The 22,940-nt window shown below is 41.5% G+C and overlaps 3 protein-coding genes across 3 annotated transcripts in view; all 3 read right to left on the reverse strand.

Moving 5' to 3' along the window:
* Nucleotides 1-8,185, reverse strand: part of shtn3 (shootin 3) — a 46,412-nt gene extending 38,227 nt beyond the window's left edge. Inside the window, exon 1 of the mRNA XM_034221766.1 lies at nucleotides 7,949-8,185. Within this exon, the coding sequence (XP_034077657.1) occupies nucleotides 7,949-8,011 (63 nt within the window). The 5' untranslated portion in view covers nucleotides 8,012-8,185. The remainder of the gene's footprint in view (nucleotides 1-7,948) is intronic.
* Nucleotides 8,186-11,227: 3,042 nt separating this feature from the next.
* On the reverse strand, nucleotides 11,228-13,301 carry LOC117549674. Its single transcript, XM_034221760.1, has 2 exons — nucleotides 13,003-13,301; nucleotides 11,228-11,892 (listed from the first exon to the last, which is right to left on the reverse strand). Exons 1-2 carry the CDS (start codon nucleotides 13,142-13,144, stop codon nucleotides 11,339-11,341), a joined length of 696 nt encoding a protein of 231 aa, XP_034077651.1. The 5' UTR covers nucleotides 13,145-13,301; the 3' UTR covers nucleotides 11,228-11,338.
* Nucleotides 13,302-14,420: 1,119 nt separating this feature from the next.
* LOC117549672 (transmembrane emp24 domain-containing protein 9-like) lies at nucleotides 14,421-22,650 on the reverse strand. Its single transcript, XM_034221759.1, has 5 exons — nucleotides 22,469-22,650; nucleotides 20,605-20,705; nucleotides 19,232-19,357; nucleotides 17,602-17,748; nucleotides 14,421-15,953 (listed from the first exon to the last, which is right to left on the reverse strand). Exons 1-5 carry the CDS (start codon nucleotides 22,641-22,643, stop codon nucleotides 15,804-15,806), a joined length of 699 nt encoding a protein of 232 aa, XP_034077650.1. The 5' UTR covers nucleotides 22,644-22,650; the 3' UTR covers nucleotides 14,421-15,803.
* Between the last annotated feature and the right edge of the window lie 290 nt (nucleotides 22,651-22,940).

Below are 22,940 nucleotides of genomic sequence, written 5' to 3' on the forward strand. Positions count from 1 at the left end.
CTGTGGAGAAGCTGGGGTGGATTTTGAAGGCGATGACGTCACTGAGGTTATTAAGTGCCAACCTGCGTCAACACTCAAGGACAAACTGCAGGCTGCATCTTTGGAAAGGACACACAAAGCATCAAACGATAAATCAAACCCAAAGCACGAGCAGTTTCGCCCCATTGTAAAACCCAAACTTCGTTGTAATCAATAACCCAACTTTGTATTTTTGGCGCACATTGGGAAATGTTCTTTCATGTTGGCTATTGGCCATGTTTGAAGACAGGGTTTAACAAAAATCTTAGTTAAAATAACTTAATATATAATGTTTCTTTAACTTAAAACAATACGTTTGTGTCACTTTAAATGACGTATGTAAATAGAACTCAATTAATAAGATTATACTTTAACTTAAAACATTTAAGTTAAGGTATAAGTGTTACTCAAAAATGTCGATGTAATCAGTTTATAAATTTTTTTTTGAGTTGTATTAACTTGTCGGGTTTTACAGTGTTGGCCATGTTTGAAGACAATGTAAATATATATCTGGAGAGATTGAAAGAACAGAAACAGCATGTGAGTTTAATATTTGCCCCCTTTCAACAAATGCGTTTCCAAATCTAATAACTCTCTTTCGACAAAGGCAGAAAACCACCCGCAAGCGAGTGTAAAAACCTTTTTTTAGGCAATCAAGTTGACGTTTCCATTCAGTGTTTCCCATGTTCAAAGTTGGCATAAAATACATTTAAGGAAACAAGATGGTTGAACATAAATGTTTGCCTGGTTGAATCATCGGTACAGATTAAAAATAATTGGTCATTTGATGAAAAACAAAAGTCTAAACAAGATTAAATTGAGGTAAACTAAGAGTTGCATTTTCAGTGAGAAACATCCAATTGGATGCATTGAAGGATCATTGTTGAGTTTTCTACCAAGTGTTTGTTTTTATCGTCTTTCCCTCTCCCGTCTAATCTCATGTTAACAAGGCATCTCTCCTCCATCTGAACTGCACTCACTGCCTCTTCTTTATTGGACGCTGATGTGCTTCGGCCTTCTGAAATAGTGGAGAATCTGAAATGCTGCTGATCTGCACACGCTTCATTTAAAACGGTAATTGGAAGTCGTGGAGAACTCAGTGAACTCATGTGTAAAAGCAAACAATCAAAGAGTCCATCTAGATTCAAGCTACTTCCAGAAGAAAGACTGCACGTACGATCATTCCTTACGTACTGGATATTTACAAGTTAAACTATTATTGAAAGAAAGGAGCTTCTTGTAAGTAACTAGTGGAGAAAGATTAACTTTGTGCAACCAATAAAGATTGAAACAAGAGAAAGTGTCGCAATGTCCGCCTCAAATGTCTAGATTCCTGCCTGTCTTGCATTCACCTCGTATTTTGGCTGATCATTGTAGTTTCTTTGCTTTCAGCCGACTGTAGCTGCCTGTCATTCTCCATATGGGCTAATTGTGTATCTTCTACATGTCATTAAACCCTTCCTTAAGTCTCTGCTTTCTCTGCTTTCTCCTCTCTGCTCATATAAGCAGGAAGTCGGTGCAGTTCTTACTTTAACTTGGTTTTGAATAAATATTTGTATATAATATCTTTTAGTGGACATTTTACTTTGACCTTTTCTTCTATATTTTTAACAGATAGAATTGGAGGATGAAACCCTCTTTAATTGCCATCCCTACTGACTGAGACACTGTCTTCAATTTGTATTTATTGTTTTCATCCTAAAATAGATCAACTGTCACAAAAAGCAATTCCACGGGGATATAAAACATATTGATTCACCCCAGTTTAAGGTTTGACTCATCCATTCGAGTAATGACATATATTTGAGAGGTTTGAATGTATTCTAAATAGAAATAGCGCTGGACCTGCTCTTGATGCAGATATTAACGGAGAGAATGTGAGTCTCCGCAGGGCGTCACCGCTGCACTCAGAGACAAAAGGATGAACTCTCTCTCCTCCAGCAGGAAGCGTTTGTCCCTACCTGCAGTCTCACACTCTGTCAGCTCTCATCTCCCTGAGGAGCAGCGAGGGTGAGACAGGCAGACGGAGAGAGAGGAGACTCTGAGGGTGAGACAGGCAGAGAGAGAGAGAGAGGAGACTGAGGGTGAGACAGGCAGAGAGAGAGAGAGAGGAGACTGAGGGTGAGACAGGCAGAGAGAGAGAGAGAGAGAGAAAGAGAGAGAGAGAGAGAGAGGAGACTGAGGGTGAGATAGGCAGAGAGAGAGAGAGAGGAGACTGAGGGTGAGATAGGCAGAGAGAGAGAGAGGAGACTGAGGGGTGAGACAGACAGAGAGAGAGAGAGGAGACTCTGAGGGTGAGACAGGTAGAGAGAGAGAGAGGAGACTCTGAGGGTGAGACAGGTAGAGAGAGAGAGAGAGAGAGGAGACTCTGAGGGTGAGACAGACAGAGAGAGAGAGGAGAGACGCGGAGGGTGAGACAGACAGACAGAGAGAGAGGAGACTCTGAGGGTGAGACAGACAGAGAGAGAGAGAGGAGACTCTGAGGGTGAGACAGGTAGAGAGAGAGAGAGAGAGAGAGAGAGAGAGAAGACTCTGAGGGTGAGACAGACAGAGAGGAGGGGTGAGACAGACAGACAGAGAGAGAGGAGACGCTGAGGGTGAGACAGGAAGAGAGAGAGAGGAGACTCTGAGGGTGAGACAAGCAGACAGAGAGAGAGGAGACTCTGAGGGTGAGACAAGCAGACAGAGAGAGAGGAGACTGAGGGTGAGACAGACAGAGAGAGAGAGAGGAGACACTGAGGGTGAGACAGGAAGAGAGAGAGAGAGGAGACTGAGGGTGAGACAAGCAGACAGAGAGAGAGAGGAGACTCTGAGGGTGAGACAAGCAGACAGAGAGAGAGAGAGGAGACACTGAGGGTGAGACACGAAGAGAGAGAGAGAGGAGACTCTGAGGGTGAGACAAGCAGACAGAGAGAGAGGAGACTCTGAGGGTGAGACAAGCAGACAGAGAGAGAGAGAGGAGACGCTGAGGGTGAGACAGGAAGAGAGAGAGAGGAGACTCTGAGGGTGAGACAAGCAGACAGAGAGAGAGGAGACTCTGAGGGTGAGACAGACAGAGAGAGAGAGAGGAGACACTGAGGGTGAGACAGGAAGAGAGAGAGAGGAGACTCTGAGGGTGAGACAAGCAGACAGAGAGAGAGGAGACTCTGAGGGTGAGACAGACAGAGAGAGAGAGAGGAGACACTGAGGGTGAGACAGGAAGAGAGAGAGAGGAGACTCTGAGGGTGAGACAAGCAGACAGAGAGAGAGAGGAGACTCTGAGGGTGAGACAGACAGACAGAGAGAGAGAGAGAGAGAGAGAGAGAGAAAGAAAGAAGTAGAGACATTACCGCTGAAAGGTCAACGTGAAGTCAGCAGTCTCTTTCCTCTGAATTTTAATGGAGACATGTTTAAAGAGGCCCTATTCTGCTTTTAGGGGGTCTTCCCTTTCCCTGTAGAGTGGTATATATATTTTAATGCATGTAAATGGTCTCCAAGGGCTCAAATCCCTGTGTTGCCCCTGCCTGAAATGCCTCCAATGGACTCCTTTGTTTACTTCCATAATACAGTGACATCACTATGTAACACTCGCGGTTCTGGCTAGCCCTCCAACACATTGTAGGTGATAGACTAAGGGGCGGGACATCAGCAGGAGAGGACTCTTTAAAGTAGAGACATTACATACTGATAAACACCTGAACATCAGCAGGAGAGGACTCTTTAAAGTAGAGACACTACATACTGATATACACCTGAACATCAGCAGGAGAGGACTCTTTAAAGTAGAGACACTACATACTGATATACACCTGAACATCAGCAGGAGAGGACTCTTTAAAGTAGAGACATTACATACTGATATACACCTGAACATCAGCAGGAGAGGACTCTTTAAAGTAGAGACACTACATACTGATATACACCTGAACATCAGCAGGAGAGGACTCTTTAAAGTAGAGACATTACATACTGATATACACCTGAACACCAGCAGGAGAGAACTCTTTAAAGTAGAGACATTACATACTAATATACACCTGAATATCAGCAGGAGAGAACTCTTTAAAGTAGAGACACTACATACTGATATACACCTGAACATCAGCAGGAGAGGACTCTTTAAAGTAGAGACATTACATACTGATATACACCTGAACATCAGCAGGAGGGGACTCTTTAAAGTAGAGACACTACATACTGATATACACCTGAACATCAGCTGGAGAGGACTCTTTAAAGAAGAGACACTACATACTGATATACACCTGAACATCAGCAGGAGAGGACTCTTTAAAGTAGAGACACTACATACTGATATACACCTGAACATCAGCAGGAGAGGACTCTTTAAAGTAGAGACACTACATATAGACCTGAACATCAGCAGGAGAGGACTCTTTAAATTAGAGACACTACATACTGATATACACCTGAACATCAGCAGGAGAGGACTCTTTAAAGTAGAGACAATACATACTGATATACACCTGAACATCAGCAGGAGAGGACTCTTTAAAGTAGAGACACTACATACTGATATACACCTGAACATCAGCAGGAGAGGACTCTTTAAAGTAGAGACACTACATACTGATATACACCTGAACATCAGCAGGAGAGGACTCTTTAAAGTAGAGGCACTACATACTGATATACACCTGAACATCAGCAGGAGAGGACTCTTTAAAGTAGAGGCACTACATACTGATATACACCTGAACATCAGCAGGAGAGGACTCTTTAAAGTAGAGACACTACATACTGATATACACCTGAACATCAGCAGGAGAGGACTCTTTAAAGTAGAGACACTACATACTGATACACCTGAACATCAGCAGGAGAGGACTCTTTAAAGTAGAGACACTACATACTGATATACACCTGAACATCAGCAGGAGAGGACTCTTTAAAGTAGAGACAATACATACTGATATACACCTGAACATCAGCAGGAGAGGACTCTTTAAAGTAGAGACACTACATACTGATATACACCTGAACATCAGCAGGAGAGGACTCTTTAAAGTAGAGACACTACATACTGATATACACCTGAACATCAGCAGGAGAGGACTCTTTAAAGTAGAGACAATACATACTGATACACCTGAACATCAGCAGGAGAGGACTCTTTAAAGTAGAGACACTACATACTGATATACACCTGAACATCAGCAGGAGAGGACTCTTTAAAGTAGAGGCACTACATACTGATATACACCTGAACATCAGCAGGAGAGGACTCTTTAAAGTAGAGACACTACATACTGATATACACCTGAACATCAGCAGGAGAGGACTCTTTAAAGTAGAGACACTACATACTGATATACACCTGAACATCAGCAGGAGAGGACTCTTTAAAGTAGAGGCACTACATACTGATATACACCTGAACATCAGCAGGAGAGGACTCTTTAAAGTAGAGACACTACATACTGATATACACCTGAACATCAGCAGGAGAGGACTCTTTAAAGTAGAGACACTACATACTGATACACCTGAACATCAGCAGGAGGGGACTCTTTAAAGTAGAGACACTACATATAGACCTGAACATCAGCAGGAGAGGACTCTTTAAATTAGAGACACTACATACTGATATACACCTGAACATCAGCAGGGAGAGGACTCTTTAAAGTAGAGACAATACATACTGATATACACCTGAACATCAGCAGGAGAGGACTCTTTAAAGTAGAGACATTACATACTGATATACACCTGAACATCAGCAGGAGAGGACTCTTTAAAGTAGAGACACTACATACTGATATACACCTGAACATCAGCAGGAGAGGACTCTTTAAAGTAGAGGCACTACATACTGATATACACCTGAACATCAGCAGGAGAGGACTCTTTAAAGTAGAGACACTACATACTGATACACCTGAACATCAGCAGGAGAGGACTCTTTAAAGTAGAGACACTACATACTGATATACACCTGAACATCAGCAGGAGAGGACTCTTTAAAGTAGAGACACTACATATAGACATGAACATCAGCAGGAGAGGACTCTTTAAAGTAGAGACACTACATACTGATATACACCTGAACATCAGCAGGAGAGGACTCTTTAAAGTAGAGACACTACATATAGACATGAACATCAGCAGGAGAGGACTCTTTAAAGTAGAGACACTACACACTGATATATACTGAAAATGAAATAAGCTTTTTTTTTAATACATGAATTGTCAACACTACAATATGTTGAAGTGTTTGATCAAAAATATTGTGATATTTCATGTTTCCATTTAGAAGTGTGGTTTGATATTATTTCCAACAACAAACAACAGCATGTACAGAAACGATCAAATAAAACCTGGTTTAGTTAAGCCAGCTTAGCTCCGCTGCTCATGATCACTTCATTATAAGCAGCACTAATTCCTCTTTTCTGTCGGGGGTGTTTGCACCAGCTGAGCTTTTAACAAAGGTCGGAGGAGGCACATTGTTTGATTGATGCACCAGCTGGGGGACGGCCCTCCATCAGGACCCAACATTTTAATGTAGCTTCTGTTCAATCAGATGGGCAGGGAATAGGTTTTATATAGAGAGGGTTTCATCTGTCTTTCAAAAACATGTAGGGTTTTGGGTCAATTAGCACAAAACCAAAGATTATTTTCATGTTTAATCTATAACATATCAGTTTCTTTAGTGACTTCTTGCTTGTTTTGTCTGACAAACATTGTAAAATCCTCAAACTGGACACATATTTCCGCATTTTAGCCAGTAAATGGACTTGATACTGAACTATAAAGCGATTAATCAACCACCTTGTCAGTACTTTTGTATATATTTTATGCTTAATTTGTATATAGTTCATAAGAGATTAATTACAAACATGTCAACATAAAGGTCTAGGTCCAAGCTCTCATGAACGTTAGCATCCCAAGGGCTCCCTCAACAAAAAATCAATAGGACTTTTCCATTGGATTTTGGATAATTGCAAGAAAAAGACCCTGATGAGGAAACAGGAAGTGCTAAAATGCTGACTCACTTCCAGGTTTAGGACTCATTCCTGCACCACAATGCCTCAAGAAGAACCAAGTGATCCATTCCGCTTTATAGGTCAACTACATTAGCAAGGCATTAACACACCTATAGGGTTGGGGGATCAATTCCCAGTAAATAGGTAGCTTTATTTGGACACAATTGGACACTTCTATAGGGTAGGTGTGTCGCAAAATGAATGTAGGTCAATGTGGAAAGCAAGGCATTATCAAACACTGTAATGGTTTAGCTCCCAGTTTAACTCCAATAATTGAGCAAGTCATTGTTACTGAATGGTTTTCCTTGTAAGTCAAAGGGTGGAGCTAATGGCTAAGCTACTATAACACAATTCCTTTGGTGATTAATTAAGCAAGGCATCATCCCCAGAGGGAGTTGGGGGTCAATTTCCACTATATTCTTACTGATTTTAGGGTAAAATACTACATGAAATGCTAGATTAGAGGCAAGTGATGAATAGAATAATTAAGTTTTTTTTTGTTTTATTCTACTGAGATGTTCTCATGTTCAAACCTGAGGCTACTTCTCATTATTAGGGGAATACAATCAGACATTTAACCCAGAATTCAGACTGAAAGGCACATTTCTCTCTAAAACCACCCAAATCCATTTAGAAATCATGAAACGTTGCCATGAAACCGCCTTTAAGATCCCCGGAATGAATATAAAGTGAGATCCTTCCTCTCTGCTTGAATGTCGAGAGGAGCAGCAGATTTAGGGAGGGGTCCGGCTCTTTCATGTCTACAAAAAACCTCCAGGAGAAGCCGGCCGGCGAATCACACCGGCTGATATCACCGTGAACATTTTCCTTTTTTAGCCGGGAACACATGCATTAATATTCGGACACATTCATAATGCTTTGTATGCCGAATACATCGCATATGGGGAGACAAATTAGCTCTTTCTTAATGTTTCGTATCGGTTTACCTCCGTGTGTGTGTGCGGCTCCTCGCATCCCTCCATCTGCGCGGATGAAGAGCAGGGAAGCATTTTCAGGAAAAGATCAAATTGATTATTATTATGGTCCTTCTTTAAACCCAGGCGACGTTATTCAGGTTTATTCTAGCAGCACATGACAGGATCCGAGCCCATTATCCTTTATTTCTCTGCCAAGCACATGGGATGGAGAGCTCGGTGTTTCTGATCCTCCTCCTCCTCTCTGACAGCATCATTTGGTCCCTGAACCCCTCCTCCTCTTCCTCCTCCTATTCCTCCTCTTCTCCCGGTGCTGCAAGTGGACTAAACCATTTTGCAAAGCGAGATCTCATAAAGACACGTTCTGCAAGCTAATTATGTTAGATTTATGTTTGAATGTATTTCCTCTTGCACATCTTCAATTAAGCCCTCAACTAAAATGTCCCTAATTGGGACCAATAAATATATCTATCTATCTATCTATCTAATATTAGACCGCGGTGAAGTTAGTTTCAGGTTGGATGAGCGTCAGTTTTCTCGCTCTATGTTCTCCGCGAAACGAGGCTTTCACTTAGGGACCATCAACAAATGACTTTTCAATGACACAAGAACAATGTTCGTTTTAATACATCGACAGCTTCCCAATCGTGTGAATGTGAAACAAATCCACTCTTGAGCATACATCATGTATTTTGTCTTTTAATGTTGATTTTATTATCTTTGCTTTTGAATGACTGATTTTAAATGCCATTTTCTTAATGTCTTACATTTTTGTAAAGCACTTTGAATTGCCTTGTGTTGAAAGGTGATATATAAATAAACGTGTCTTGCCTTGCCTGTTACGAACTCAGACACTTAGGATGTAGGACCCAATTGCAAGACCCGGGAGACAGAGGTAAAGTATTTGTCAGATACTTTATTTTCCAAAAGAGCATTGAACAACAAAAAAGGTAACTATCAAATCTCTAGCCGAGATGACAACAATAGAGAACAAAAAATGAAAGCACTCACGTAGTGAGGAATCAAAACTTTTCAAGAGTACAAGGAGCATAGACCTGACCATGACAAGAGACAAAAATGAACTGACACTGAACACTGGGAGACAGGGGAATTTAAACACAGGGTAACAGGTGGGAATAATCAGGGGCGGGACTGACGCTGATTAGCACAGGAGACACAGAAGGGGGTGACAGGTGAAAACAATCAGGAATGTAGACACACCAGGGAAACTAACGACAGACATGAAAAGACAGGGGAAAAGAGACCAGACAATATACAGGGAGGAAAACATGACAAGGAGAACAGAAAAACACCCACTACCAGACACACAAACTTACAACTGTGACATTGCCTTACATTTGTTGAACACACCACTTTTAATTAGATTTTGATTCTCATAATAATATTTTATATTTGTATCATTATGGAAACATTAGAATAATGATTCAATGTCAGTACTGGGCTACACTGGCTGCAAAGGACACACCTCTTTTTATTGCATTTTAATACTTTAAATATGTTGTATTAGTATTATTTATGGGAAACATCATATTTCTTCAATAACTTCCAGGTCATGTGAATAGTTGTACTGTTTATTCTATACAAAATAAACCTATTGCATATTGTGCCTGTAATTAAAGGAGTTTAAGGGCTTTTGATAACTCTATTTTTCTTATTATAAATACAAAATGGGTCTGAGAAGAAAAACCTCAGATATCAAACAACCAGTGAGTAAAACTGGATCAGGAGTTTTATTTAACTTTAGGAACCAGACACTTATTTCTTTCTTTATTAAAATTGAAAATATATCCCACATTCCTTGTTAAGTGACTTTTATAACATTGAAGGAACGTTACTCGATTGTTTTTGGTAGATTAATGAATGTTGAAAATATAACTAGTGTACACAAGTACTGTTCTTAATAACTGTTACGGTACGTCCACACTGCAGCGTCACGTGCTTCAACGGAGACGCTTCCCATTCACTTTGAATGGGGTGACGTCACGCTTTGCCGAACTGCAGTGTGGTTCCGTCGCTTTGCCTCCGTTGCTCGCTTCGAAATTGAGACATTTTCAACTTTTCAAGCGTCGACGGAAGCGCTAGCCAATCAAATCAGATGCCAGTACAAGCTCTAGCCCAGGGGTGCCCAATACTTCGATCGCGATCGACCGTAGTGTGGGTAGATCGCAAGGCATTGGAAAAAAATTAAATAAAATAAGTTAGCCTATCATCCATCCTTACTATGACATTTGCCACTTGGTTGACGTACAGGTAAGCCAGTCTGAGATCTCATCTTTTCTAAGACGCAGTTCACCAGCTGCAAATCACCAGCGAGCTGATTATAGTTAGCCTTCCAGTTTATACAATTCTACTAAAGAAAGGGTATAAAATTGACGTAATGCAAGGTACACCAACATAAGGTATCCTCAGTATATATAAATAAATATATGTTTAGCATTCTTAATGTAATGTAATCGCCAGGGAGGTTGCGGGTGCCATCTGGACCGCCCTGATTGAGGAGACCATGCCGGTACCACAGACCGAGGACTGGAGAGCCATCGCTGCTGAGTTCCAGGAGCGCTGGAACTTTCCAAAAATTGTATTGGTGCCATTGATGGGAAGCACGTGGTGATCCAGGCTGCGGCAAATTCATGTTCAACTACCGCCTCAGCCGGGCCAGGTTGGTGGTTGAATGTGCGTTTGGCATCCTCTCATCTTAGTGGAGAATGTTCAGGCGTGTCATCACCACCAGCCCGGAGGTAGTAGAGTTGTGTGTGAAGGCCGCCTGTGTGTTGCACAACTTCCTCCGCAGGAAGACGATAGGAAGGAGATCACGCACACCTATCGCGGAGTCCACGGATGAAGCTCCAGCTACTCCAACCCTGCGTGATGCACCGAGGATGGGCTCCAACAATGCCACACACAGATCCATCCAACTGCGGGAGACCTTCTGCTCCTATTTCAATGAGGAGGGTGCAGTGCCATGGCAGCAGAATGTGGTGTCACCAAACCAAAAGCTCTTTTAAGAGCTATATCTTCTTTACAAATCAAATATTCCAAATGAGCCATTTAAAAATCAAACATTCCTAATAAACATGTTTCTTTAATTGATATTATGATATGACTAACAACCTTTTTCCTTCAGCCCTGTTTTTACTGATAAACCACTCGTAGTTTTCACATGAACAATTACACAGAAGACAGCACATTATATATCGACATACATGAAGCTTCTGGTATGTTGCAACTGACAAACGACATGAACAAGTGAAGACACAGTATAGCCATAACATACTTTAAATACCTTTTATTTATGTAATGTTGTGAGTGAAGTGTGTGATGAGTGTAAAAACATGTAGTATGGATCAGTATGTGTGAATAACAACAAAAAAAAAGGATAAATCAGTTTTCTTCCTCCTCCAGCTCTGCCTCAAAAATAGCTTTGTGAATAGCAAATCTGACTCTTGCCCTCTTTGCTATTGACAGCCTTCTCATTGAAGGCAAGAGGCTCCGGAAAAAATACTCGTCCTCGTCGAAGTCGAAGTGGTGGCATGGAGAGAGGACCGAGGGCTGATAGCAACCCGTTCTCAAAGGACGACATCTCCCTTCTCCTTCTCCCCCGGTCCTCAACATTCTCCTCCTCTTGTCCTGTCTGCCCTGCGTCGGGTGGCTGGCTGGCTGACTGTCACCTAGCTGGCTCTCTTCCTCTGGCACCGGGCTGGAGAGTTGAGGGTCAGGAGTAGTACAGGGGGATGGAGGCAGGGTTTGCAGGGAGACATTGCTGGACGTCTCACGTTCAGTGATAAATGGGGTTAAAAAACCCATCACTGCCGTGAAACGCCAGGGCTTATATTCCCCTGACGACGCTGCCCCGCTTCTTTTGGCTTCTTTATCCCTAGTGGTCTCCCTCCTGAACCTGTCCCTCAGTGACTTCCACCTTGTCCTGCACCCTTCCTCTAATGAAATGAAATAATAAAGTTAATTTCTTGAATTACTTGAATAATTTACTAAATGATTCCTCCATTAATGAAAACCAAATCCCTTTATCACTGTCATTTGCATAAAAGGTTTGACATGTCACACTTTATATGATGAACATTTATGACATTAATGTCTATGGCAGGGTTGCCAACTCTCACGCATCTGGCGTGACACACGCTTTCACTCTGTCTCACGCTCTCACGCCGCCCAAACTATTCTCACGCCAAAAACAAGATGAACCGGTGATCGTTTTTGGTTGGTTATTTACAATGTTGAGTTGACAGCTGCTCAAGCTGTGGATCCGCCCCCACCACTCTTAACAACGTTAACAGACAGCAGAGCAGTGGGAGCCGACCCGTATTGCGCATGCGCAGATCTAAGATCCAGTAGCAATGATAAAAAGTAAAAGTCTGCTGCTTATTGTTCTACTAGGCCAAAATAGAGTCAAAGAGTATATGAGAGTGAGAGTGTGTTAATTAATATATTTGGCAGTTTGGAGTAAGTCTGTAGATTTGTTTGTGTGTGTGTGTTTCATGTATAGGCCTCTCACGATAATTCATTTTGTTGGATACATTTTCCCGGAAATGATTGCGATAAACGATAATATTGTCGGCACCGTTGTTTGACCATTTCAGACCACTGACATAATGATAATATATAATAATAATTCAAGTGCATCCTTTCAAACTGCTAGTCACATCCTCATGTAAATGGCAATTTATCGAGTTCATTTTTATTTATCGTACGATAAGTCAATTAATTGCTTATCGCGACAGGCACACAATAAAACAGTGGAAACAAACATGTGTTTAACTTTCATTACTGAATGAAACGTTGTGCCCTTTATAGTCTGTGTCCAATATTGTCCCGCTACTGACACGATAGCAGTCATTTAGTGCGCATATGCGTAATTAAACCCATGATATCAAAATCTCACTCCAGCCAGGTACCCAAAGTTGGCAACCCTGGTCTATGGTGCTATTTTATGCAACATTCCATGCTGGCTAAATACTTGCTATGCCTGCTAGCTGTCCATTCAAACGAAGTACACTGGATATAAACTCCCCAAACAGGCAAAAACCTACCAGTGTGACCCACTGTCTCTGCCACCTCCCTCCATGCCTGGTTCCTCCGGTGTGTATCCCGGTAGGTAAACATGGACTGGTCGTACAAACCCGGGTGATTCCCTACCGCAACAATTATTTTTTCCTCCATTTTTTGGAACATGAGGAAATGACCTGCGGGATGGCTCTCCCAGCATTCACGCGGTTTGATTGGCTGGCGTTTGTATTCAGATGTGCATACACGGGATTTGATTGGCTGGCGCTTCCTTCGAAGCTTCAAAAGTTGAACTTTTGAAGCGAGCAACGTGAGCACAGCGAAGCGACGGAAGCACAATGCAGTTCGGCAAAGCGTGACGTCACCCCATTCAAAGTGAATGGGAACGCACGCCGCCGTGTGGACGGGAGTTTACTCCGATTTACTACCCACACATATATGAAGAATACATCAATCTAATGTGTTTTTTTAAATATATTTATCCCAGAATATAATAATTAGACCACTGGAAATGAAAGGCAAAGATATTGAGGTGGCTAACGGATTAATGTGTTAGTAATAATGTAGAGATTTGGCATAAAGAAACACTGAAGTGTCCCGTTATGTTGTTTTGGTGCATTTCGTACAATTATCAAATAAATGTTATGAATAGTTTTGACTTTAAAATTACATAGGCTATTGCATATTTTTTTCAGACTCACATGCTTAATTTAGAGATTTTACTGCTTTATTTTTATAGATGTATTTGTACAGTGTAGTATTGCTACTTAACTTTATGGGTCTGTGTCAGGGGCGCCGCTTGCGAACAGGCAAGGCAGGCAACTGCTTGGGGCCCCCAAAGAAGGTAGATAAAGAAGGTCCACAGCAACTACAACATGAAACACCCTTTAATTTCGGGAAACCCCCTCAAGGCGGCTCCATGCATGGCGCGCCGTAAAAAGCTGCTTCTTATCTTAAAGGTGGGGTAGGTAATTTTGGAAAAACCAGCTCGAGTGCGCTAGAATTTGAAAATACACAGCCATTAGGGCAGAAGAAATCTGCTACTTCCTTACAGAGCCCCTCCTCCAACACACACGAACGTGCACATGACCAATGAGGGCACGAGATACGTTTGTGCACAGATGGAAGGCTGACAGGCAGGTAGGCCATCCAGTTACTTTAGCCGGCTCAGATGATTGGTCGTGCTTTTTACAGATGAAATTTGTTATGGACTTTTTGTCAAAGCACTTCAGATTTTCATTGCTATCGGGATGTTGAGAGCATTCCATGGAATATAACAAAAAGTGTATCTTGAGTAGGTTTCTCAAACTTACCTACCCCACCTTTAAGTTTCATTGCCTCTGTCGAATGATCCGCCCTATAAAGAAAATAGTTACAGCATTTGAAAACCTCCTAGAGTGACATTAATGTTTAAATGAGGAATATTACAAGAAAGAAACAATCAGGCCTTTGAACAAATGTGACAAACTTTATTTTTGAGTGCAATTCCAGACAGATTTCACATGGACAAAAATCTCCCTAAAAATAAAATAAAACCAAAGCCCTCCTCCAAAGTCTTTATTCTAACCCCGGAAAACATTTCTGAAAACTACCAGCAACATAAAACTCACACAAACCACCAGAGAGGAAGAAAACAATAACACAAGGATGTCAATCTTGAAGGCTGAGGAGGGAAACACTTTTAGTATTTCTCAAAAATGTGTTTTAAATCTGAAAGATGGGGGGACATTTCTTACTCCTCAGATTCAGAACGGAAGCTGAATGATTTAATGATTGTATTATAGGGTTAAAAGAAGTTCAAACACCTTGAGGTTAAGATCATGTGATCATTCAAAAATCGTTCTTTTCGAATAATTTACGTTTTTGATGCAACATCTGATGCGTTCACGTCAACGTTTTCCATCTCAAAAAGCTCGATTTTGGTCGAGAAACACCGTCGGTTTTAATCTGAATCAGACGGAGATTAAACCTGATATGTGGCAATGAGGCAGATAAAAAAAAAAGCTACGATCCAGCACGATTAAAAGCTCGTTTCACTACATGTGATGTCTGCCACTTCCTGTGTTCTCGCAGACAAAACACGACAAGCGAGAAGATCAATCATGAGGGGGAAGTCGCTCTGAAGCAACAGTACTGATTAGTTCAGTTGCAACATATCCACGTTACATTCCTGCCCAAAAATAGAAATTAAATGACTTGAATCCAGATTATAATTTGCTTAAAATGGAATCTCTCGTTGGCCAGTAACACGTGACGCCGTCCTCACAGAGAGGAGACAGAAAGAAGGTTTTCAAAACTCCACTGACGGGTTTAACTCTGACGAAAGAGAAGCAGAACTAAATAAATACAGTCGTCACATTTTGCCCTGATAGTCTACAGCAAGAACAACGGGAACAACAAAACCCAGTAATGATGATAATAATATTAATAATCTCTGCCTACGTAAAATCAGGGCTGCAATTATTTAAAATAAAATCACTTTGAAAAACCTTTTGCAGAACTGCTTTCATGTTTGTTTGTCTATGTTAAGTTTCTGCCTTTTTAGTGAAAGGTTATTCTGGGTATGAAATGTTTTGTGTGAAAGCAACTCCGTTGAAAGACGTCTACATAAATACATTGTATAATTATTAATATTATTATAATTATTATCTAAGGATGTTTTTTCGCGCAGCTGGATTTCCACCTGCGTCCCATCTTCTTTGCAGTTTTTCTTCTCAGCACTTCTTCAATCAGTTGAGACCAAACAAACACACACTCTTTCTCACACTCTCTCTCTCTCTCTCTCTCTCACACACACACACACACACACACACACACAGTCACAAGTCTACACCAGTTTCTTGGCCTCGAAGAAGCTCTTGAGGTGTCTCATCTGCCAGATGCCGATGGCCACGAGGATGAGGGTCTGGACGATGGACCACCAGAGGACGCGCTGGTTCGTGCTCTCACTCGTCTGCCGGAAACGCTCCTCACGGTACTGAGGACACACACACAATATATTAGACAGTATTCATGTGTTAAAAAACCCACTTTTCAAATAAATTCTGTCAATTAAAGTTGGGGAAAATGTCAAACAAATCTTAGTTGATTAGAAAAAGCCTTATTTCCATAACAAGCTTGAAATCTACCCTTCATATTTCCTCTTTTTATAATCAATCTGAAGCTTCTGTTTTAAGGGACGAGCTGCCAACACGTCTTATAACTAAATAAAGTAAACCCTCTGGAGAGCTGGGATTTAGGCTGTTGGGTTTCTTAAAGCATGTTCAAGTATCAAGCATCATTGACCTACATTTGATTGATTTTCTAACTGAACTAATGAGGCAGTATACCTCTAGTGAGCGGCCCGGCCTTTCGTATATTTTTCTGTGCGTGGCCCTCTGTGAAAAAAGTGTGGACACCCCTGACTTACTCCCACCTCTAGTATGTATACCTATAAGTATGTATAAGTAATAATGTTAATGTAGTAGTATTATGCGTAATAATCTAAAAATATTCACTTTCAAATGGAGTTCAAACGTCTTAAACAACTCCTGTCCCTCCTTCTGTGTCCCATGTTGGATGTCCCTTTAACTACCATGCTTTAGTACTGGTACTGACTGTTGTGAAAATACTGAATGTCCTCTTCCAACGTGAGAGTAATGGCGCATTTCCACTGCAGCGGGTAGCCCCGTTTAAGCGTCCTTAATCGTCCTCAAGCGGCCAGGCCAGTTTTTGGTGGCCTTTCCATATAGCCTAGTACCGGCTAGCGGGTACTTTTTCCCTCTTTTTCCGGCCCCATAAAATCGTGGTTCTATCAGGCCAGGCCAGGGCTGAACTAGTGACGTCAACACTCTCGACTGCTGATTGGTCAGAGAGAATCGTCACAAGATCGCGCGCGACTTCATCCCTAGCGTCGCAAATATATTTAGAAGCAAGCTTGCAGCATTTTTATACACAGCATTTTGTAAACGGAGGAGCTACAAAAATGGCAACGTCAAAGAAAAGCACACCGTGGTCGACCGAGGAGGTGACGACGTTCCTACATCTCATTGGGGATGATCAAATCCAGCGGGAGCTTGACGGAACAACTCGAAATGTGAACAAAAACAAAGCCGAACGCCCCGCCTACACTGCGTTGCTACCCCAGGTCCTAAACTGTAATGGAAATGCGCCACGGCCTCGGACGGCCAGCGAGGCAGCCCGAGGCCTGAGCGAGGACGCTTAGGGACGCTTAAACGGGGCTACCCCGCTGCAGTGGAAATGCACCATAACATGATAACAAAGGTATCTCAACTGGAGCTGTGAACATAACAGGATGTGTGATTACCTAGAAGAGCATCAGGACTGTTTGAGGCATATGATAGCTATGTGATTAACATGATGATTCAGCCTCTATGGAGAGAGACATCAAGCATGCTCATTTCTGACGTGGAGCTAATCTGAAGTAAACATTGAATACTGCTTTCTATTCCTCCATCTTGTGACTGTGTAACTCCCTCTCTTGGATATCAGCATGTGAAGGACACTGTTCAGGAACTAGTTGATGCTCTGTATGTGATGACTCCTTCCATTCTGGAGAGCACAGATACATGGATCCTGAGGTTGAAGCTCAAGCCGGAGACCAGTGAGATTTTCCTAACACTGACCCTCTGGTAGTTCTGCTCCTTCTGGATCTGGTCCACCTGCTCCACCAGCTGTCTGACTCTCAGCTGCAGCTCCGTCAGCTTGTCTTTAGCAGCGATCTCAGCGTAGTTGTTGGCGTGTTCCCCCACCTGGATGTCCAGGTGAACCCTCTGCAACACAACGAGCATTTAGAGAGGGGCAGCAAGGAGTCACAAAACTAACGGTTCTGTCTGCTGCAGGTCTAAAACCACCAGACTCAGGGACCGTTCACCCCACAGGCCATAAGACTGATAAACACCTGAGCTGTTCAATCAATCAATGTTTATTTTTATAGCCCAATATCACAAATGTTACATTTGTCTCAGTGGACTTTAGTTTGTACAAAATATCAGTATGACAATAGCTGTTGAAACAACATCCATAACATCTGTTCGCAACTTACAAATTATTTATCTAATATATCATATTCCAATTACTTGTAGACTCTACTTGCACTATTTCTATTCTAGTTTATTTGTATTTACTTGCAATATTTTTAACCGTTTTATTGTGTTGCACTGTTGTACTTGAGTAAAAGTAGAAGTACTCAGATCTTGTAGTAAAAGTAGAAGTACTCAGACCTTGTACTTGAGTAAAAGTAGAAGTACTCAGATCTGGTACTTGAGTAAAAGTAGAAGTACTCAGACCTTGTACTTGAGTAAAAGTAGAAGTACTCAGATCTTGTACTTGAGTAAAAGTAGAAGTACTCAGATCTGGTACTTGAGTAAAAGTAGAAGTACTCAGGTCTTGTACTTGAGTAAAAGTAGAAGTACTCAGATCGTGTACTTGAGTAAAAGTAGAAGTACTCAGACCTTGTACTTGAGTAAAAGTAGAAGTACTCAGATCTTGTACTTGAGTAAAAGTAGAAGTACTCAGATCTGGTACTTGAGTAAAAGTAGAAGTACTCAGACCTTGTACTTGAGTAAAAGTAGAAGTACTCAGGTCTTGTACTTGAGTAAAAGTAGAAGTACTCAGATCTGGTACTTGAGTAAAAGTAGAAGTACTCAGACCTTGTACTTGAGTAAAAGTAGAAGTACTCAGATCGTGTACTTGAGTAAAAGTAGAAGTACTCAGACCTTGTACTTGAGTAAAAGTAGAAGTACTCAGGTCTTGTACTTGAGTAAAAGTAGAAGTACTCAGATCTGGTACTTGAGTAAAAGTAGAAGTACTCAGACCTTGTACTTGAGTAAAAGTAGAAGTACTCAGATCTTGTACTTGAGTAAAAGTAGAAGTACTCAGATCTGGTACTTGAGTAAAAGTAGAAGTACTCAGGTCTTGTACTTGAGTAAAAGTAGAAGTACTCAGATCGTGTACTTGAGTAAAAGTAGAAGTACCAGAGTGTAGGAATACTCTGTTTCAGTAAAAGTCCTGCATTCAAAATGTTCCTCAAGTGAAAGTAGAAAAGTATTCTCATCAAAATATAGTGAAAGTAGCGACAGTAAAAGTAGTCGTTGTGCAGATTGGTCCATTTCAGAATAATATATATGATATGTTTTATAATGATTGATCATGAAAGTGTTCTCAAAGCTGGTGAAGGTGCAGCTAGTTTGAATGACTAGTTTTTAACGTGCTTCTACAGAAACTATATTTAAATCAGCTCTGGAGTCTCCTCACCAGCATGCCTCCGGCGAACAGAGCGAACTTGGAGGAGTTGGAGTGAAGGCAGATCTGATGCTCTCCAGGTGTGTGAGAGGTGAAGGTGAAGCGGCCCTCTGAGCCGTACTGCCGCGACAGGATCACCTGACACACACACACACACACACACACACACGATTAATAATCTGTATTTGTATAGCACCTTTCGTACAACAAGTGCAGTCCAAGGTGCTTCACATAGACATTTCACAGAACATGTATATCACACAGAATACAGTCACCACTAAGAGACATAGAGTAGACATATACAAAATACATTTAGATTAAACTATGAAATTGTGTATTAAAAGGAGGATAGTGCAAATTCAACACACAATCAGGTGACAGGTTCAAATGCATCGCAATGCATTGAGAAAGTGCAGCAGAGAGCAGGAGTGTGCTTCATGTTGGGAAAACACTGAACGTCCTCTTCCAACATGAGAGTAACTTGATAACAAAGGTATCCCAACTGTAGCTGTGAACATGACAGGATGTGTGATTACCTAGAAGAGCATCAGGACTGTTTGAGGCATATGATAGCTATGTGATTAACATGATGATTCAGCCTCTATGGAGAGAGACATCAAGCATGCTCATTTCTGACGTGGAGCTAATCTGAAGTAAACATTGAATACTGCTTTCTATTCCTCCATCTTGTGACTGTGTGACTCCCTCTCTTGGATATTGTAGAGGAAACTTCTGTGTAGCATGCAATGGAGTCACCGACTCAGGAAGGAGACACGGGAAGAGTCGGAGCTTTGATGTCAAACCACTGTGATTTATTTGGAGTTGGTACCAGAGTATTCACATCACAAGTCCAAGAGTCAGAGGTTCTGACTCCACGGTAGAGTTGCCACGTCAATTCTGGAGAGCCTCTCTCTTGCCAGCCCATCTAACTGGTTTCGCAGAGAGTAAACAACATATTTGAGAAGATAGCCTAAACAGTGTGGGAACACTGAGCTACTTGCGTCGGACACTTATGACCTCGAAGATTTTACCTTGGAGTCCACAAATACAGAGAAGGAAGTGTCCCAGTGTACCCACAACACAGACCATCTGTGACCCAGTATTGACCGGTCACAGAATGGGAACAATAACATTATTGGCTAAGCAGCCTGTGTCCTTAAAGAAGGTAAACAGACATCAAGGTTTGTCCTGTATGTTACTAATTGGCGTCTATGATAATTATTTCCATAACAGATATCAGCATGTGAAGGACACTGTTCAGGAACTACTTGATGCTCTGTATGTGATGACTCCTTCCATTCTGGAGAGGATCACAGATACATGGATCCTGAGATTCAAGCTGAAGTTGGTGACAAGTGAGATTTTTCTAACATTATGTTTGTCACCTTGTCGTCGGGATCTTTGACCTCCACGAACATCCCGAGGCCCTGCGTGGCCGGAAGATACTCCTCCCGCTGTTTGTCGTACAGCTGAGTGCGGTAGTTACCTGGAAGCACAGGGAGAGGTCTGGGGTTCATGGAGGAGGACTATTTTACGAATGGACTAATGTTTAAAAGTTCCCCTATTATACTGTCTTTCATCAATATATCACAGGTCTCAGATATATCCAGAGCCTGTCTCTGATTGGCTGAAACACCAAACAGATCATTGCAGCATTACCCATAATCCCCTCTGTTTCCAAAGTGCTGATTCTCTGTCTGTTACTTTAGATGAAAATAAGGAGCCCCTCCCCACGCCCCTCTGAGAGACATTTGGTTACAAAGAACTCAATGGAGCTCTAGAGGAGATTCAGGTGATAAGGGGGGGGGGGGGGGGGGGGGGGTTACCTTGGTTGCTGATTGGCTAATGGTTACACAAGACAACACATCGTTATGACATAAAGTGGCCAAAATCTGATCAGCTCATTTTCAGACAGGTACAAATCCAGGGAACAGAAATAAGTAGAAGCATACTAAAACTTCTTAAACTTAACTTAAATAAGCGAACATGTAACATTATGAGGTAGCACCAGGTGACAACATTAATAGTATGTTGGAATAAAAAAAGTGTATATTGCAAATGGCATCTCTTCAACAGTAGTGTGACTGTCTCAGTGGAGGGGCAGAAACATATTCCCTTTTTACAGTCCACATATATATTATACTGTGGACTGCTTAATTGTACATTCTGCCTTATTATAAGGGTAAGTGTATATATATTATAAGGGTAAGTGTACTCAGTGTGATAGGTATACAAAGTGAGACAGCTGTGTCATGATTTGGCCCGTTTGTACATTTTTCAATAATAAATATGCACTTTCTTTTACAAAGTTTTATGAGCATGTATATATACGGAAAGTTAGGGGATACAAAGTGCTTTTAAGAGCCACACAAATAAATGAGAATCTTGGTTCTTGGTTACTTCAATAACTTAAATAACTTCTACTCTTTCTTTGCCGTCATTGCGCAGACTCCATTTGAAATAAAAAGTAAACCCAAGATAATTAAGCAACTTGTTGAAGTGCTTTCATTTGAACAGCTGTTGCTTTATTTGCACAAACAGGTGAACTGAGGTTGGTCACTTATAACCTTGTTCTTCACCAGAAGAGTTGACATGAGGGCTTTGCAACATGACATTAAGCTAGATATAGTTTTACATTTGTAATATACTAATAGTGTTAGGGTTACCTACTCAGTCAATGAATCCATTTTACTTACAATTCTTTGTCAGAATTCTCATTGTGTAAGTATTTTTTGAAAGCACCAATAGTCTAACCTGCAATACTGATGGAGTTATTTAATACAAATGATCTTAGTGTTGTACTTTCTTAACATCTCCCAGGCAGCCCTTGTTGACTTTGTGAAACATGACTCCAACATATTGAACTCTCGTTCTAAACATGAGTTTCATTAGTTTTTGAAATGGTGATTAAATATAAAATGTCCTTACATGATGATTAGGGTGAGTCCAGAGAAGTACAAACTGAATATTTAGATACATAAACAAAGATGTAGCTACTGAAATGTGACTTTAAATGCTGCTTCAATCAAGATTAAACTCGGGAGGAAAGATGCAAGTATAAAAGTAGTGTTTAATGTCTGATTAACTAATGTGAGTGACTATGTGTGTCTACATACTGAGCTGTAAATCAACACATCAGCACTACAGGTCCGTGTGTGAACTCAGTTAGCCGACTAGCTAATATTAGCTCAAGTTGGTGAGCTAGTTAGCATTAGCACATTAACCGGTTGACTTCCTCTCCTCACTCACCGATAATCATCGTCTCGTCCGGGATCTCCTCGATGAAGCATTTCTTCTCGGTCTCTCCGATGTGGAAGTACAAAGAGGAGACGACGCTGTAGAAAACGTTCAGGAGTAAAACCGACAACACACACGACCGCATCCTGACAGACACCATCACAGCAGAGAGAGAGAGACTGCGCATGCGCGGACACAGCAGTGCCACGTAAACCCTCGTTTAAGTCTGGCCAATCAGCGCGCCGTATGGGCATGCTGGGTGTTGTAGTTTTCTGTGCGTTGGGACCATACAGTCTATGGTTGGGACATATGAGAACAGAACAACTAATTCACACAGGAGGAAGACAGGAGATGGATTGCACGTGGAATCAAATAACATAAGCCAAACATATAAATAAATACACACTTTTTTGAGGAATTGAAAGTAAATTTGTTCTAAATGTTGTCGTATCACATACAAGGCTACCAAGCAAAGTATGGTGGT

Source organism: Gymnodraco acuticeps, unplaced genomic scaffold (assembly GCF_902827175.1).
Source record: "Gymnodraco acuticeps unplaced genomic scaffold, fGymAcu1.1, whole genome shotgun sequence".
NCBI lineage: Eukaryota > Metazoa > Chordata > Actinopteri > Perciformes > Bathydraconidae > Gymnodraco > Gymnodraco acuticeps.